Source organism: Canis lupus, chromosome 12 (assembly GCF_011100685.1).
Source record: "Canis lupus familiaris isolate Mischka breed German Shepherd chromosome 12, alternate assembly UU_Cfam_GSD_1.0, whole genome shotgun sequence".
In the NCBI taxonomy this organism is placed as follows: Eukaryota; Metazoa; Chordata; class Mammalia; order Carnivora; family Canidae; genus Canis; species Canis lupus.
Window position 1 is genome coordinate 44,644,493 of NC_049233.1, and position 19,561 is coordinate 44,664,053.

Here is a 19,561-nt window from a genome sequence, read left to right on the forward strand (position 1 = left end):
ATTAATTCTTAAGGTACAAGTTAGATTGCACACAAATATACTCTCTCTCTCTATATATATATATTAGAGCCTTTTCCCAGTATGAATTTTTGTTATAAACCCAACTAAACTCAGAATACCAAAGTAAATGAAAATTAAGGGTGTTTTACATTCCACCTTACAGAATTTGCAGAAATAAATCTCCAAAGAAGTTTTGCTATTATCTTAAACTAACACTTTTTAAAAAAATTTCTTTTTAGGTTTTTCCTGCCTTTAGTAGTTTTACCATTGGGGGACTAAATGTAGATTTTTAGTTTTTCCTCAGCTGGGCTCACTGGGTTTCCTAAATTTGAGATTCATCTCTTCTATCATTTCTAAGAAATTCTCAGCCATTATCTTTTAAAAATATATATTTTAGCATTTCATATATCTGATAGTTATAATTTTTAGTCTATTTTATAGTATAGTCTATCCAATAATTCTATTGAAGTTCTAATGCTGCTGTTTATTAAATCATCCCATGCCTGCTCATGGTGGATGGTTTCTTTGGGTTTTGTAATTTTGTGTTGTAAGCATATTGTTAGTGGGTTTTTATCTGCAGGAATACTGTGTGAGCTCAGCTAAGGGTGTATACTTCTAAGAGCTGTTTTGCATTCGTTTCTTCTAGATACACTAGAGGTGATCATTGACTCAAGACCACAGTATACGTTATTTTTTTCAGTTTGAGCATAATCAACTCTTGCAGGTAGTGTTAATTCGAATACTAAAACACAAACGAAGGCAGGAGGGATGCCATTTATATTGAACAATCAGGAAAACGTGGGCACTCAGCAGGAGACTTTCTGCCCCTCCCTATCTAGAGATCAAGTTAAGATAGAAAAGCTTCTTGACATTTCAGCCCCTTGTGAAGGTGGGTGGATTTTTTCCTAGTCCGCTGTTGTACTGAAGGATATGGTCCTTTGAACTCAAGTGTCCTGTCTCCACTTTGCTCTTTAAGCTCAGACCCGGGGCTACTGAACCACTGGCCTAGGAACAGATGTTTACTGTTAGGTTTTTATCCCTCATTTCTGATCCCTAGAGAGTTCTCTTACTTTCCTTAGAGCTTTTACATCAAGTATTTACAAGATGTTTATTATAATTTATCCAGTATTTTCTCATGCTTTTGTGACAGTTTTAGTTTCCTATCTGTCAGAAAAATACTTTCAAAATAGCCTTTTAAAAGGTCACTAATTAATAGAGTCTGAATAAAGCTAATGTAATGCTTGAAACCTTATTGCAGTTTTCCAAGTCTTCATAAAACACAGCAATATTAATTTCTCTTTTAACTATTGAATTTTTGAGGCCTATTGATAAGGAAGTTAGGAGGAGTCCAACCATTCACCTTCTTCTAACCTATCTGCCTATCTACCCATTTAACCATGCTATGTATGCCCATGAAGAAAGTTGCCTAACAGATTCACATTTGAAGCTGCATTTTATATACACTACAAAAACCTGTTAAACATGTTATTGAAGTAGGGTGTGTTTGGATTTCTGTATAACAAAACTTTATATAAAAAAAGTAGTGTGAATTTGGAATTTTTCTAATTCATATAGTCATGCAAATAGATTAAAAGGGCTTTTTAGTTTCATGCCATGATTCTTAATGGGAGGGAGTGGGGAGAACTAACTACCCTTCCACAAGGGACAAGTTTTGAAATGTGGCAGTGCTTTTGATTTTTATAATCACTGGTGAGTGCCATGAGCACATATTTCCTGGAGACAGGGATGATAAAAATCACGCAATACATGGAATTGTTCTACCTAAAAGAGAATTAACTTGCCCCCAAATCCCAGAACTTCTCCCACTGATAAATACTTCTTTAGAAAATTCTAAGCCATATCCTTTATAATATGATCCGATAAAAATAAAGAAAAAAATTACGGAGCAGCTATTCTATTTCATATTGGTGTTAGGTGCACATGATGCAAATATTTGTAAATATAGTCTCTGCCTTCTAGAAGTGCACAGTCTGGGATCCTTGGGTGGCTCAGTGGTTTGGCACCTGCCTTTGGCCCAGGGCGTGGTCCTGGAGTCCTGGGGTCAAGTCCCACATTGGGCTCCCTGCATGGAGTCTGCTTCTCCTTCTACCTGTGTCTCTGCCACCCCCCCCCACCCATGAATACATTAAAAAATATATAGAAGTGCACAGTCTATTGAAGACAGGTAGAAAGCTCACTAACGTTTTAAGGTGAACAATCATCTTCAAAGTGTTTTCCTATTTTAGCTTACATTTCCAATAAGGAATTTAAAATAACGTATACATGTTCTAAGTAAGGTTATGCCTCCAATATGGCTCTATCTGATGATTGCTAGATGAGAAGCTAGATTATAAAGAGAATGCCATCTAAAACCAGTATTATGTCATTTTCTCTATTAAGGTCACATGTATATTAAATGCAAATTTTTTTAAAAGATTTTATTTACTTATTCACGAGAGACACAGAGAGAGGGAGAGAGAGAGAAAAGCAGAGACACAGGCAGAGGGAGAAGCAGGCTCCCTGCAGGGAGCCTGATGTGGGACTCGATCCCAGGTCTCCAGGATCACGCCCTGGGCCGAAGGCGGCGCTAAACTGCTGAGCCACCTGGTCTGCCCTAAATGCTAATTTTTAATGTGTAAAATTTATAAGCAGATTTTTTTACACATACAGAAATTTCTATAATAATCTTTACTATCACTAGTAGTTAAAATCCTTGTCCAACTTACCTGTGCCACCCGTAGTTCTGCTAACAGATCTGTAAAATTCTGGTTTTTGGTGGGCTCTGAATCTTCAACTACTTGAGACAGAAAACGATTTTTGTGCATCTGTTCTCTGATTTATTTTGAAAACAAAAAGATTGTTTTTAGCAAAGTACTCTTAAATACAAAATATACAATTCTTAAAACTAAAGAATCTAATGGACATTGCAACTATTTGAGCCACTGAAGAAAAAGAGTTATTTATTCTAAAGATTAAAATATTAAAAAGCTAAAATAACTACATTTTAAAGGAGGTGTTTGTTCAATTTAAAAGAATTGAAGCCTTAACATCTTGATTTATAATAAAATATTTTCTTCTAATTCTCAGAGAAAAAAAACCTCAATCTCCCAGAAAGATGTGCTGCATTTTTCCTATGGTGTTACATCCTCCCTGTCACATCACTCTAGACTCCCTTCTAAGAAACAAACCACCAAACATGGTAACTGACAAGCAAGACATAGTCTATTACTTGAAGTCAGAATCAATTTTTCTGGTTTTCTAGAAACATTATACAAGGAGTTTAGGAATCCATATAAGATCATCTAATCCTAATGTAGTAAGGAAACCATCTATTTCATTAAAAAGTAAAAGTTCATTAAAGCTAGTTCGGGATCCAGAAATGGATCTCTTTTAAAACCCAGGTAAGATGTGGTATTTTAAAATACTTCACCGAGGCATACTTGATCCAAAAGGAATCAGATATAAATGCTTTCATGCATCAGACCTATGCAGATTATCACAACTGGCTTGGGTCATACATTAAAGATCAAATAAGCTTCTAATAGCAGTCTTACCTGAGTGATTAGGTGTCTATGTGAAGTGACACAAAACTGGGGAGCCATTTCCTAAAAGATGATAGTATCCTAACTTGCCCATGTTTATGAGTTCAGCTATTTTCATTTAGTATGTTCAAGTTGGATGTAATAATATCCAAAGATCTTATAGTCTGAAATAGGATTCCTAAGCAGGCGTTGGTCCTCCATGAGCCTGCTGTGCTGAGTGCTGGTTAGTACATCTCATAAATTATTCTCTGGAGAAATGCCCTCAGCCAAACAGCAGTCTCTGCCCCCAGGCTTACAGGCCCCCACTCCCTTCTTTAGGCATATCTCAGCCAGTGACTGATTACTTTGGAGTTTAAAGGCTGCTCCACTTGCCTCAAGCAGGACCAACATTGTGGTGCAATTTGTTTTCCTGAGCTTTCCGGTGAGAACAGAATAAAGTCAGTCCCCAGCTAAGACTGCATTCTTACTTACCTTCCCTCCCCTCATCCCATCTTGCTTCTCTTATTCCCCTTCTCCTAAAAGTTATCCTCCAAGAAATCATCTCCATAAGGCTCCTTACCTCAGGCTCTATTTCTACAGAACCTGATACTGTATGACATATATATTTTTAGTATTATTATCACATGGTTCCTTGGGAAATGATTAAGCAACTCAGGCTTAATGACTGACCAAGAGGAATACTATATATTCAATTTCCTAAAAGTGATGTCAAACTCAAATATGAGTATGCAGAAAATACTAAAATATGTACTACTGGTCATCTAACACCAAAAGAAAAATACATTGAATATTAAATCTATAAAAGTTAAGAACTATAATCAGTGTAAGCATTTTTCAGTTCTAAGTAAAAATAAGTGTATTATTAATATAACAATAAAATGCTTAGAAATAGTCTAAGTGTCTTTGATTTTAAGAATTCAAAAAGGACTTACTTTAAGGAAGCTAACTCACTGAATAAACTCTGGTTTTCCTTGAACATTCGCTCCTCATTCTTCTTATTTTGTTCTTGGAGATCTTTCACTTGATTATACAATCTTTCATTTTCCTTTTTATAAACAGAAAATTACATTGTAAATGTCATTAGTACTTATATAGCATAAGTATATATGCTCACAACAGACACATCTTTTAAAAATTTTCAGTCTTTTAAATTTACTCAGTTTTTGAGGAAGCAAAATCTTTTAAAAACTCTTTATATATCATTTCGGAAGAAAACTTGTTATCTGAAAACAATTTTCTCCAAAATGCTTACTTGAAAAAAAGTTGCAAAATTTCCTATAGCCAAAGATCCTAATGTCAGTACAAGGCACTGTATTTCACAAGAGTGAGAAGGTGAGTGCTTGCAGGAATAACCACATCCCAACTCTATGGATCAGGGTCAGGAAGGACCGCTGGGATTGTCTGCATCCCTATTTTCTGATTCTAGCCTGGCTTCCTGCAATGAAGTCACTGGATAGAGATAGCCACGATGGGCTTCCAGGGTTGTTTCTGGAATTCCATCTGAGCAGGGAGTTAGAGACCAGGTATTTCTGAAAGTGTAAGGACAAGGCAGATCAGAGACTAGGCCCACTTCTCCACCAGCCTTTGACTAAAGAGTGACTCAAACAATGAGATCAGAGGGAGAAAGTACCAATCTATGCTTAGATGGTATGGCTTATTAACCTTTTTAAAATTAAGAATCTGATGGACCTTTGAGAATCTAATAAAAATCATGGACTGTCTCACCATGTCTGGACTAGTGCTTGGTAAGATGGTCTGTCCTCAAACACCTGCAATTTAATGACTAAAGATATGCAAGTTATGTGCTATCTTTGTGGGAGAAGGTGGTTGGCATCCTTGTGGGTCTGTGAAAACTCCTTAAAAACACATGCTCTCAGGCCCCTGGTTATCACAAATGGTTAAGCAACCAACTCTTGGATTTGGCTTAGGTCATCATCTTGGGGTCCTGGGATCAAAACCGCTCCAGGTTCCATATTCAGAGTAAAGTCTGCTTGGGAATCTCTCCCCATCTCCCCTGCAACCCTCTCTGGCCTCTCGCATCCCCCCACTACCCACTGTACTCTCGCTCTCTTGAGAAATAAATCTTTAAAAAACCAAACAAACCAAAACGTGTGCTCTCTACAGCAAGATCAGAATGGTAGGCAAAGGATTAGAAGGTTCTCACTAAGTCTAGGGCAGTGTGCCCTACAAAATCAGTACTATTTCATTTACAGGAAAGTTGTGAATCGCTGATATGACAATGTTTCCTCTGGATATCCTTGGATGACAATGCTTTATTATTAGCAGGCTTGATGCCTTACGGTCAAAAGAAAAAAAGGTAATGATGGAAGAAGAGAAGGAGAGGGAAATAAGAGAAAAAAAGAAAAAATTGAGATGAACTTTCATGCTGGAGATCACTGAACCTGTTCTGGCTGGCAGATAGTCAACATCACCAAGAATCTACCACACATGGCAAATACCTGCCTTCTTTTTTAAAAATTAAAAAAAATTTTTACCTGCCTTCTTTTTAAAAAATTTTTTTTAAATTTAAATTAAATTTGCCAACATATAGATAACACCCAGTGCTCATCCCATCAAGTGCCCTCCTTAGTGCCTGTCACCCAGTCACCCAAATATCTGACTTCTATAGGACACACAGATTTTCTCTCATTTAATTCAATTTTTTTCACTCTCAACACATCGGCAATTAATTTCAGATTTGTATTACTGAATATAATATGAAAACTAGTCCATATAATCTACTGAAAAGCATTACAGAAAACTAAAGAAAAATAAGGCAGCTTCTAAGGAATATATAGCTATTAAAAATGATAACAGGCTACATGAACTAATTGGTTACTGTGTGCCAGGTACTAAGAGGCTAGTTTGTGCTTTCTTATTTACTTATTTTTTTGCACTTTCTTATTTTAATTTCACAATCATCATATGAGGCAGCTACTATTATTACCATCCCCACTCACAGATAGGGAAATTGACCTAGAGAGGTGAAGTGATTTGTCCAAAGCTGCACAGAAGGTGGAAAGAAGGCTAACACCAGATTCTTTGAACTCAGAACCCATGCTCTTAATCACTTTACTTATATACCCATGAAAAATGTTCAGGCTAGTCCAATTATTAGTTACTCATATTTGCCAGAATTCCTATTACCTGATACAGAAATATTTTAATATGCCTTATTTTTTTTTACAATCAAAGGATCTCAAGAACAAATTCACAAAGTGCAGAAAAATCACCATACCTGCTGATATCCTTGAAGAAGTGTCTCTTGTTCTTGTATTTCTTTTTGAATTTGCTTCAATTTTTCTTCAGTGACAGGATCAGCTGTTTCTCCAAAATGTAACCATCTTTGCTTTTTGTTTGTTTCTTCAAAGCTACTTAACTTAAAGAAAATACAGATATTATTTTACTTAGGAAAGGAAATGATGAAGTGAGAAATGAGGAAGAATAATAGAAAATTCAAGGTACATAGATCTAAAACAATAAAATTAACAACTACAGCTAAATCATAAAATGTGATGTTTTGTGCTGATCGTTCTGGTGATGAGAGTAACTCAGAAATGTTACACAGTGTCATTCTCTGAATCTAGGCCTGCTATAGCAGTTTTTTTCTGAAATCGCCTTCTTGGAAGGTCATAGTGAACTAAGGGATTAGTTTTCAAAAAAGACTGCTAACAGAAGAAAGTTATCAAAATGAGCCAATTTAAATTTTGATTTTTTTCTGAGTGGGTTTGATTTAAGCTCTGCTGTGAGGAGGCAGTCTTGGGAACCAGGTTCATATTTTATACAGCAAATACATCAAGTCAAACAGCCCAGGAACAAAGGATAACAATGCATTTGGCAGGAAGTACAAGTATTTTTTAATCAATAAAAAGAAATAGGACAATGTGTCTAGTACCTTGGCTTGAAGAATGTAATTGTCTTGGTTCAGTTTGAAGAGTTCCTTTTCCTGTTGTCTCTTTAGTTCTTCCATCTTATTTTCCAGCTCTCTCTCTTTTTCTGAGAATGTAACTTTAATTTGCTCAATTAGGGCTTGTGCACCCCTCCATTTTTCCTCTGCTTCCTGAACTCTTTTAAACATAATTAACTCTGCCTCCTTACTCTCACCACAGTATCCTGAAAAATCCTTTTAAGGAGAAGAATTACTTCATTATAGTATATTTACATATTAGATTTATCTGAACATAAGTGGTTAGGAAAAAAAAAACAGATTGAATAAAAATGGTAACAATGTTCTACTAAATAAGGAAATCAGTAAATGTTCAGTAAGATTGGAACATCATGCTTGATGCAGAAGAAATTTCATATATTTCATTATTTATTATTTAATTTTAGTATTATAAAACAAGAAAATTATGAATAGGATTTTGAAATTCAATACCTACATTCTGACACTGAACACAGTAATCAGTTTCTGTAGAATCTCCAGCCTTCTTAGGAGTAGCCAAGCAACCTTCAGTTTTGGAAGCTGGTTTACCCAGAGCTTCAGGCTTGATGACTTTTGTTCCAGATAAGATTTCTAAATATTGCAAACAATGGACAGAAGCACCACAAATGCAAACATAGTTGAATGTGTATTCAGCAATTACATAACAATAGTACTAATACAATGGGAACACTAAGATAGATGAGTATCTCCAAATAGGCTGAGGTGTAACAATGAAACACAGCTGTTTCACTGCACTCAGAACTGCTGCCCATAATCAACATTTTACCCAATTTGACAGAGAAGGATAACTGACCCAAGATTCATGTCAAATGATAAATGGAGCTAAAAAAAAAAAGTGAGAATGTGGATGGGATAATTTCAGGCCTTACTAATTTTAAATAAACTATTTATTTGGTTTTATTTATTTATTCATGAGACACACACACACACACACACACACACACACAGAGGCAGAGACACAGGCAGAGGGAGAAGCAGGCTCCATGCAGGGAGCCTGATGTGGGACTCGATCCCGGGACTCCAGGATCACACCCCAGGCCGAAGATGGTGCTAAACTTCTGAGCCACCTGGGCTGCCCTAAACTATTCTTTTCAATATTCACAGCAGTAACAAATAAGAATATCTAAATGATAAATCAAAGAGCAGCTGATTAACTTTATGAAGCACTTTAGTTCAGATTAAATGTGATTTCAAAGCTTTTTGAAAACCACTCAAAGATTGCCAGAATCATGCTGCTTTTAACTGCATTTTCAATTTTATACATTATCAGTTTTCCCTTCTATGAAATATAAGGTAGTAAGACTTTTACATAAATACTGTATATCAAGATATAGTATTAATGGAATAGTATAAATTGCATGGAAATTTTATAACAGCTAGTCTAAATTTGACTTAAAAATAAATTATAATACTGCTATAAAATCCTGGTAATATATATTAGAAAAAATGTGATTAATGTATATCCTGGTCAAATTTTCAGCTTTTAAGGTACCTTGTAACTCCCCAAACAGTAAGAATAATTCTGAGGCCAATAAATTATTCAGTTAACAATAAAAAAATGTTTATGAGAAATACCTGGAAGAGATCTTGAGGTCCATATTCAAATACTACAGGTACTGAGCTGAACAGTCAGTAAACATTTATTTATCTGCCTTAGAGGTAAACGAATAATTTGAATTTTAGATTTTTAAATATAATTTCTTCAAGATGCTAGCTTTTTGAGTGTAAAGTTTACTTTTTCATTTAAAGAAAAAATAACATGGTTATTAAAGATTTGGAAAATACAGAAAAATAAAAAAAAGAAACAAGTTACCAGTAGTATTTCACCCAAAGATTTTTTTTCTAATCTTTTCTCAGGCATGCAGAAGTTTTCCTTACAGAGTAGTAGTCATATTTAACTGGACTGTTCCATGTAGAAGGTTTTCTGGAGAAATTTCTTATATGAGAGTTTCTCATAAAGAAACTGAGTCACTATAAAAGCCAGCATTCATCCTTCCAAGTCACTGGAGATCCAATAATGTGGCCAATGAATGGGGTGTGATCTGCTAGCACTGTCTAGGAAGTGGCAGCTAAGAGTGGCAGGTGGTTCTTATTCAAGTTGTAGTCAGCTAGTGCTTTCATACCAGAATTCTCTTTTCTTGAATTATTAATTTTGATTTCTCTAAGTAGCCATTTTTGTAATGGTACACAGACATTATCTTTTTCCTTTATACATGACAGAAAATTGCCTAGATATAAAACTTAAACATGAAAACATCACAGAATGTGGACCTCATGAACCCTTCTTGAAATAAACAATGCATCAAGGAAATTTATTCAAATAAGAAACAAACCAAAATAATTCCAGAATGGAGAAGCTATGGCTAAGCGACTTATGAAAAACATTCCATCTCTTTAATAACCAGAACCAAGACCTAAATTCAAAAGCTGAGGGGAATTAAGGTTGAAGTAGAGAATAAATAAATTTGAACAAGTAAAAATGAAATCAATCAAAATGAATAAAAGGTATGTGAGTGGGGGAAGTATTGAAAATGCAGTTAAAAGCAGCATGATTTGGCAATCTTTGAGTGTTTTTCAAATCTATTTTCTTAAAGGGACCTTTTGGAATATAATATTTCTTAGGATGAAGTTTATTTTTCTTTTTACAGATTTAAGAAAAACTAAATCTAATATTTTAAAAAACTTGTAGGAGAACCTGGATGGCTCATTTGGTTGAGCGTGGGCTTAAGACCCGAGTTGGGCTCCATGCTCAATGGGGAGTACACTTGGGAGTGTCTCCCTCTCTTACCCTCTGCCCCTCTCACACACTTGTGTGTGTGTGCATGTGCTCTCTCTCAAAAATAAATAAATAAATCTAAAAAAAAAAAGAACTTGTAAAGAGTGATCCTATTCTTACAAAATGTTTTGTCCATTTAGCCATATGTCTGCCTGTCTCCTTCCTTCCATCCACTCATCTATGCTTCCTTTTATCTGTATAAGAACAAGAATATACACATGAGAAGCACAAAATGATGCTCACTTGGTGTGACACCCAATGCTTCTTGCTAAGTGTTTGTTTTCTTTTTACTTTTCTGTATTTTTAAATTTAAATAATGAGCAACTATTCCTTCTGTGACAAGAAACTTATTAGTCTAAAAAAACATAACTTAATAGCCAATGAAAATTAATTTAGAATAAAAAGGAAGACAAGCACACAGGAGGTGCTGATAATTGCCAATCTCCTCCTCCTCTGTATTAATAGAAACTTTCGTATGAATTTTACCCTGGGCAGCAATGTACCCAGTTGAAAGTCTCATTTCCCTGGACTCCAGGCAACTGAGGGTGACCACAAGATCAAAATTCAGGCTAATAAGATGAAAGCAAAAGTCTTATATGGGGTGTCCAGAAAATCACTACTTTCCCGATGAAGAATTTGATGATTTAACTAACACAGACCTTTTTACCTCTCCTGCCGATCTGGCCTGGAGGCTAAGTAGCCATCTTTTGATAATGAAGACAAAACTCACAGATGAAGGATTTTTTTGCAGCATGAAACAAGAAGGGATATGGTTCCTTGCACAATGGCACCAGCTCTGAACTGCCTATCCCTGCCTTCTTATTACATAAAAAAGAGAAACTCTGAGTAAGCCCCAGCAGCTGGCTTATTTTTCATCGTAACCAATGCTGATTACATGTGTGTTCTCTAGACTTTCTGTATACTAATCTCTCAGAGTCTAGTTGGAGAACCCAACCTGCAAAAAGTAACAACCATCCCAAAGGAATTAAAATTCTTCTTAATAAAACTAAAATTGCTCTGGGGGAATTTTATAATAAAAGGATTTTTAAATATCACACTTAATAGTCTAATGAAAAAAAGTAACTCAGTATAAACATGGACAGTCAAGTTTATCATTATACTTTAATGTCAATTTTTCTGTTTTTATTTTGGTAGTCACAAATATTATAAAATTTTGAAAATATGAAAAAAATACTCATAAAATATTGTTGCTTTCATCCACTGACCTCTAAATCATGCCCCTCATTTCTTTTCCACCAAATGTGATATTACTTCTGTCTTCATTCTTAGTAATTTCAATATACTCCTAGGTGATCCTTTCAACCCTTGGCTTTTGGATCCCTATACTTAAAACCCTTCCACCTCAGCTACTTAATTCCATTGGTATACTCTAGGCCTTTGTTTACCAGTAACACAATCACTCCTAATCTCAGTCTTAGGCATTTACTCTCTGTCAATCCTATCTTTCACTTTATGCTCTCTGGTACCTGAATTCCATCAATCCTTTAACATCAGTGGCACTCACAGATGATTGTTTCTACCTGTTTTACACTGTATTACACCCCTTGATGTCCTGTCTTCCTTCCTTACTCAACTTGAATTCCATATACACCATTAGCTCCCTTGCTCCTGTCTCAGTTCACCGCACTCATTTGGCAAAATGGTAAATCCAACTATACAACTACTCAACACCTCCAATCATGTAGCAAATGTTGATATGCACACACAAATACACTACCTAGTATCAATTTAAATGTATAATCACCAACTTTAAGAAGACTCCTCTGCAGGCAGTCTAGTTCTCCAGGATGTCGTCTTCTCTCCTCCAACACTCCTAACTCCACCCACAATGCCAGCTAATGATGTTTTATATCTTAGAGAAAATGGAAGCAATCAGAAGAAATCATCTACATTCTTTTACCATTTCTACCCAACCACCAACTATCTGTACCCATGTCTTCCCCCTTCCCATCTGCTTCTATAGATAAGCTATCCATGCCTCTATCTAGAGCCAACCCTTCCAGTTAACACTAGATTCCATTACACCTCCTCTACTCAAGGCCATTGCTCTAGCAGTTCTTCCCCTCTTACCATCACAAATCTACTGAATCTTTCCAAAAAGCATAAACATACTATTAGGCATACTATTATTTCTACCATTAACAACAACAAAACAACAAAAGGCAAAACAAAAAGCTTTTTCTTGACTTTACTTCCCATGTCAGCTACTACCACACTTTTTCCTGCCTTTTACACTCTTTCCTCCTGGTCAATAAAGTAAGTATCCCTCCTATCTCTCCTATTCTCATTTAGCCTGGCTTTTACAGCCGCATAAGTGTGGAAACTGTCCAGTTTACTGACCCAAAGGTCAATTCCTAGTTCCTATTTTCCTTTCTCTCTCAGCAGCAAATGATAGATAAATCAATCCTCCTTTCTTCACTTGGCTTTCAGGATCCCACACATTCAGGTTTCCTCTGACATTATTCTCTTTGCAGGTTACTCCTCTTCTTCCTGACCTCCTAAGGTTAGCATGCCCAGGGCTCAGGCCTTGGTTTGCTTTTCTTCTATTGCAATGTTTACTCTCTCGATAACCTTTGTTAGTCTTACGGCTTAAAAACCATCTATATTAGTTTTAACAATAACTCCTAAATCATATCTTGCAGTCCATACCTCCCTCTTGAACTCTAGAGTTTTCTATTTAATTGGCTCCTTGTCATCTTCACTTGCACATAGAACAGTCATTTCAAAAATAAGAGAAAACAAGAAAATTCAAAGACTTTGTAGGGAAAGGAATGAGAGGCCTACAGGTTAAGAACAAGAGGAAAGGATGCCTGAATTAATCCTATAGAATCATATTCCTGTCTCTCCAAAATAACCACCTCCTGCTCCTGTTCTCCTCTACTCTAATATAAATCAGCCTTGGCCTTCCTTTCCATCTTAGATGCACAGGTTGCAGCAACAAACACACACACACAAAGGCAGGAGAGTCTCTAATGCCTAAAGAATTTAAAATACAGTTAAATAGGTCCTGGACTTAATTTCAAGCTAGAAATGAATTTTCCAATGAAGACAATTCTTCTCATGACAAATATCACCATATAATAATGGTGAAATTGATCAGCTATTAAATTTAATCACAAAGGTAAAGATAAAATGCTTCTGGCTCTATTGCTCTCTCTCCCTGGAATTTAAAGGCAGCAGGAATGTTGGTCTGATCTGAACACTTCTATTTCTTTTAATAGCTGCATGGGCTTCTAAGTTGAAAATTACCATTCCTACTGTCAATATCAATGACTGCATTAGGAAATAACTAACAGAAGCACTGCAATATATAAAAATATGCATTATGTGACATATAAGACAGTCTGTCTCAGTCTATATCGAACCAATATCCAAATAATTTCTATATCAACCTTCATTTGCAGGTTGGTATTTGCATTCTGAATTTGTAGTTCTTCTCTGGTAAACATTGGATATTCCAAAGTCAACCAGATGAGCATGAGTTTGACTCTCCAATTCATTTCCCATACTTTATGAGTGTCATTCAGGAAAGCCTAAAGCTAATGACCAAAAACCTCCTGTCAACAGAATCTTCCAAAATGGAATGTCCTATCTTAAGATTAATTCTTTCCTATGAAAAGAAAAGTTCATACAAGGAGAGAAAGAAATACAGTAAGTAGAGAACAAGGAAAGTAAAGTAATATGCTAAATGCACAGAACTCTATTACGAAAAGAATATATAATTACCTTTTTTCCTAGCTTGATTAGAAGTAGGAATGGATCTCAAGTTTTTGCTTTTCATAATGTCCTTTGAGGTTTTCTTTTCAAGAGTAGAAAAAGTCTTGAATGGCGAACTGGGTTTGCCATAGCCTGAGCTCCTAACTGATGCATATAATCCACTCTGGGGTTTTCTTTTAAGTAAGGGAGGTGCACTTCTGGCCTTCTTGTATGGTACCTGTTTGCCAGGTATAGCCCCTTCTTCTCCAGAACTGAGTTGAGATCTAAAAGTCTGCACACAACAAGTAGCACCTTTTTAGGACTTAAATAAACTTCAATTCCAGTTGTAAATGAAAATTTAACAGATGGCAAAACCATAGTGATTTCTAAATAATAGTTTGCAGAAGGCAAATCACTATACATTAAAGTTCTCAAAGTCTAATTCATCGGAATTTTAGTATTTTGAAGCACATCCTCAAAGTCAGGAGTAAAACAAAGCAATAATAAAACAAGATAAGCTTGCCAGAAAGCAAGATGTATAATTACTAGAATTAAGATGGAGGATAGCAGGAAAGAACTATTTTGAAATGACATAAAATTGTATCTTTTTTCCTCCAGAATTCTCAAGATAAAAATTTATTAATATCCTGCCTTATTCCACAAATACTGGAGGCAGTTTATGGTAAACATGTAACTCAAAACCATAAAATCAAACTAGAATATTGAGATCAAAGAAACTGTAAATCAGAATAGATCAAAGAACAGAGGAAAAAGGAACAGCAAAATGTAACACTCTCAAAGCTAATAGCATTTATATAAAATGTTAACTTACCTACTTTTGCAGAACATACTTTACTGGGAAGATTAAATAAAAAGCACTACAATGATGAGTAAACTTTATTTTCTTATGCTATTCAAATTCTGGACTATGCATATTAAAGACAAATGAAGAACGTAAAGAACGGCTTCCAAAAGAAAGCTAATGCTATAATGGTATTTTAAAATTTGAGGACTTACAGGATAGTGGAGTAAATAAACTGCTCACAGATATCCAGGATCTATGTGGAGGTTAATATGTAATCAATCCCACTACCTGTGAAGTACCTACTTCTCAACAGTATTTACGTAACTTCATTTATCAATATTTCAAATCAACTTAGATTATAAACACTTACTTTATTTATTTTGTCCTCCTGAGGCAATAATGAAGAACCACCAGATATTTTTTTCCTCAAAATATCAAGGTACATTTTATCTATATGTTCTTCTGTAGTATTTACTCCTGGATAGCTATTTTCTATATCTTTATTTGTTGTCTTTTTTAAAACCACATTCTCTTCATTTTTGCCAAAAAATTGGTTCCCATTTCGTGGCTCTTGAGATATAATATTTGGGTTCATCCTAAGGGGTAAAGGGCTAACAAATTCAATTTCTTTTCTATCAGTCAGTTTCTTATAGCTATAAAACAAAACAGAGAATGAACCCTAGGTGATCCTCAATATCAGTTTTATATATATATATACACACACACATACACATACATATATATCACATATATACATAACACGTGTACTTGCACACACAAAATATAAAAATATTTATATTTAATATATAATATTTACATATATATTAAATACAATTAATATTTGTAACTATTCAAATTAGGTCATCAATGTAAAATAAATTATTTTCTGGTTAACAGAGTATACTCACAAAGTGTCATATAACTGTTTTAAATTTCAGATAATAAAATTTTAATGCAGAATATAAGGGATTACATGGATGACTCTCAGACTTACTTCAAAGGAAAGATAAACAAAGCAGGACGGAGATTGTTTTTGTGTAAGAAAAAATAAAAAATGAATTTCTAATGAACTTTGTGTAATTAATCTTTTAAATATTATATCATAAAGTCAACATGCATTTGAGGCAGGAAAAACATTTTACACATTTTTAGAAGAAACTAAAGAAGCATAATTTATGTCAGTGAAAAACAGTATAAATATTAAAAAGCATAAATTTCATAACAGTATGGGAAAAATTTTAAGGTAAAATAGGAAAATCACCAGTATTCTGAAATAAAATCATTTGTTATTTCAAACAGTAAAATCCAATAAAATATTTGAAACTACTCAATTTTTTAAAATAGAGAAAATATCCCTTAAGGAAATGTTCTAAATGTGGTTAAATATCAGTACAGGGGCTCCAAAATATAAATATTGTTATTTTCAAACTATGTAATCATGGTCTGTTAGGTCATTTAATCTTATAAAGTAAGATAATGTCATTTATAAAACAAAGTTTAAGAGGCTACTATTTTCATATAAGATAGACTGGCTTCTCAGTAAGTAGTTAGAATCATTAGAAAATGTAACAGTTCTTTGCTTCTTCATAGTAGCAGGATCTGGCTAGAAGCTCATCAAAACTGATTCCTGGTCTTTCTGTGTACTAACTAAACTACATTTCCGCCCCTCCCTGAATCTAGTTGGATACAATTACTAGGTTCTTGCCTTTAGAATGTGAATGCTATGATCACAAGAACCAAGAGTATGTGTCATTGGCTCAGTGGCTGGGTTTTGGGAGGCAAGGAAACTGATACTAGAAACTGGAGAAGTAGCTATGTTCTACAGTGACAAACCATTTGCTAAATGGTCATCTACAATAGTTTATAAGGCAGATCACATGGCTCTTGAGTATGGGGTACTAAGAAAAATGGCAGGAGAATTTCTACTAGCTAGCTACTATTGGCTACTTTTGACAAGGTATTATAAGAAAGACATGAGCTCAAGATAAAAATGTGCCAGTTTGTAAGAAGAAATCAAAGGGAACAGAGAGAGTCTAGAAACTTAGTGCCTCTTAAGATTCAGCATTGAAAAATGCTATGACAAAGAAGGATTTCATGAGACTTCTCAGCTGAAAAGAGTGACTCAGTCCTTTGACAAAGATCATATTAAAGGAGTCATCTTGGGATCCCTGGGTGGCGCAGCGGTTTGGCGCCTGCCTTTGGCCCAGGGCGCGATCCTGGAGACCCGGGATCGAATCCCACATCAGGCTCCCGGTGCATGGAGCCTGCTTCTCCCTCTGCCTGTGTCTCTGCCTCTCTCTCTCTCTCTCTGTGACTATCATAAATAAATAAAAATTAAAAAAAAATTATAAAGGAGTCATCTTCACACTTAAGGTTACTGTTCTCACTAATATCCAGACAGCTGCAACTGAATTGAGAGAGAGAGAGAGAGAGACAAAAAAAGCAGACTTAAAGCAGATTTAAAACCTGTCTACCATTGAGCCACCCAGGGGTCCTGGGATAGAATCCATATCAGGCTCACCGCAGGGAGTCTGCTTCTCCCTATGCCTAGGTCTCTGCCTCTCTCTCTGTGCCTCTCATGAATAAATAAATAAATAAAATCTTTTAAAAAACAAAACAAAACAAAAACCTCTGTCTAGGGGTGCCTGGGTGGCTCAGTTGGTTAAGATCTGCCTTCAGCTCAGGTCATGATCTCAGGGTCTTGGGATTGAGCCCTGCATCTCACTGCATCGCACAACATCATATCCCATCCTGCTCCCTGCTCAGCGGGGAGCCTGCTTCTCCCTCTCTCTCTGCCTCTCCCCCTGCTTATGCTGTCTCTCTCTCTCTCTAATGAATAAATAAATCTTTAAAAAAAAAAAAAAAACCTCTGTCTAGCAGATTAATTTTAAGTGTAGTTACTGGCACATGTAACTGACTGGAACCAAACCAATCAAAAGCCTACTAAACTTTTTGAAGAAACTATAATGACAAAGAAACTGCAATCACATTTAAAAAACAAACAAATAAAAGCCAGTGACTTGTTTGGGAGCCTTAAAACAACCTGCAGGCAGGAAATAGATTAAGAAAGGAATGCTTTCTCCAAGATGGGAAAAAGAATGACTTTCATATCTCATATTTGAGCCTCCCTCAAAACTCACTTCATCTGTGGCCAAGAGTATAAATATTGTTATAAGAGGATTTCAAGGTTACATTACTGATTGCTGTATTTTCTTCATATTTTTACCTCTGAATGGGAGTATTTGTTACAGTTTTACTATCATATACTGGGTGAAGGTGAAGAAGTATAGAACCTGTGTTTTTAATTCATTGACAGTGAAGAGCCATATTCAAACCTGGTGAAGACTGTGCTTCACCTGAAAATCCTGGCCTTTTAGGTGGATGTGGTCCTGAATGGGATTTTGGGCTATTTGCTTTGGGGAAGAGATAGCAAGTCTTTGTATGAAAAAGAGTAAAATGGATTATTTGTCTATTAGAAGGGTAGATTCTGGTAGAGACTAACTAGATGCTATCAAATTCATTTATTTACTTTTCTTTCTGAGCATACAAACAAATCCTATTTCCCAGTCCTCTTGGACTTTGTTAGCTAGATGTGTTAGTTCTTACTAAGAGAATATGAATTAAAGTGATGTAACACTTCTCTGTTGAGGCAGTTGAAAGGAATTATGCTAAACTACCTTTTTTCTTTCTTTATCAATTAGTTGGATGAGGCTATGATAACCTTAAAACCACGTATTGATTACAAAGTAGCCTGGGTTCTTCAATGACTATGTGGAGAAGAGTCCCATCCCAGCTCCACTGACAAACATGGGATTATGATGAGAGCAAAAAATAAATTTTTCATGATGTTTAGCTATCAAAATTTTAATAATCCCAGTAAGTAGGATTATTTACTCTAGTTTACTAAAGAGTTTTCAGATATGTACACTAAAGTTTATACTATTGATATTTCTGTAATTATTGTTATGCTTTTAATAATGTAAGTACAATTGTTTTTAGACTTTAAACATATATGAAAAGAATCTCTATTTAGAATTCACATTAAGTAAAATGATTCCACCTATGCCAACAAAGACACAAGATATATAAACAAATCTCTTCATTAACACTACCATAGCCCCCAAGTAGCAATAAGTGAGAATAATCTGCTCTTTAAAACATACTAACTAGTGCTGCAGATCAGTGGAAGAGTACTAGACTTAGAATTCAAGTAAATGGGCTTTAGTGTAAGCTTCATTGCCTTGTTTTCTCTCAACTAGCACAAACGGAGAAACAGGATGAGAAATCCCTACAAGTGGATTTAGACAATGAGGATGTATGTAGTACAAGGAGGGGTTCAAACTTTGTTGAAATCACGAATGAATGAATACATGAATGGATGACAGGCTTCTCACAGAAATATTTCATGGAGATCAAAGATCTGACAATGTAAGTGGTTAAGCACATGGACTTGTTGTTTTCCTCAATATGATCTTGAGCAATTTCTTTCATTTCTTTTTTTTTGGCGGGGGGGAGGGAGGAGGAACCGAAGGGGAGAGAGAGAATCTCAAGCAGATTCCACACCCAGCATAGAGTCTGACAGGGGGCTCAATCTCACAACCGAGACCATAACCTGAGGCAAAATCAAGAGTTGGTCACTTAATTGACTGAGCCATGCAGGTGCTCCTATTTAACTTCCTTAAGCCTCAGTTTTCTTACCTATGAAATGAAGATGATATTACAATATACCTCATAGAGTTACTGTAAGATTAAATGAAATCTAATATGTAAAGAAC

The 19,561-nt window shown here is 35.3% G+C and overlaps 1 protein-coding gene across 1 annotated transcript in view; it reads right to left on the minus strand.

The window, feature by feature from the left end:
- The window catches only part of CEP162 (centrosomal protein 162), a 97,700-nt gene that overhangs the window by 40,002 nt on the left and 38,137 nt on the right, over positions 1-19,561 (minus strand). The window contains 7 exon segments of the mRNA XM_038554647.1: positions 2,727-2,832; positions 4,475-4,587; positions 6,781-6,921; positions 7,438-7,665; positions 7,925-8,058; positions 14,012-14,273; positions 15,157-15,439. Coding sequence (XP_038410575.1) covers positions 2,727-2,832; positions 4,475-4,587; positions 6,781-6,921; positions 7,438-7,665; positions 7,925-8,058; positions 14,012-14,273; positions 15,157-15,439 — 1,267 coding nt within the window.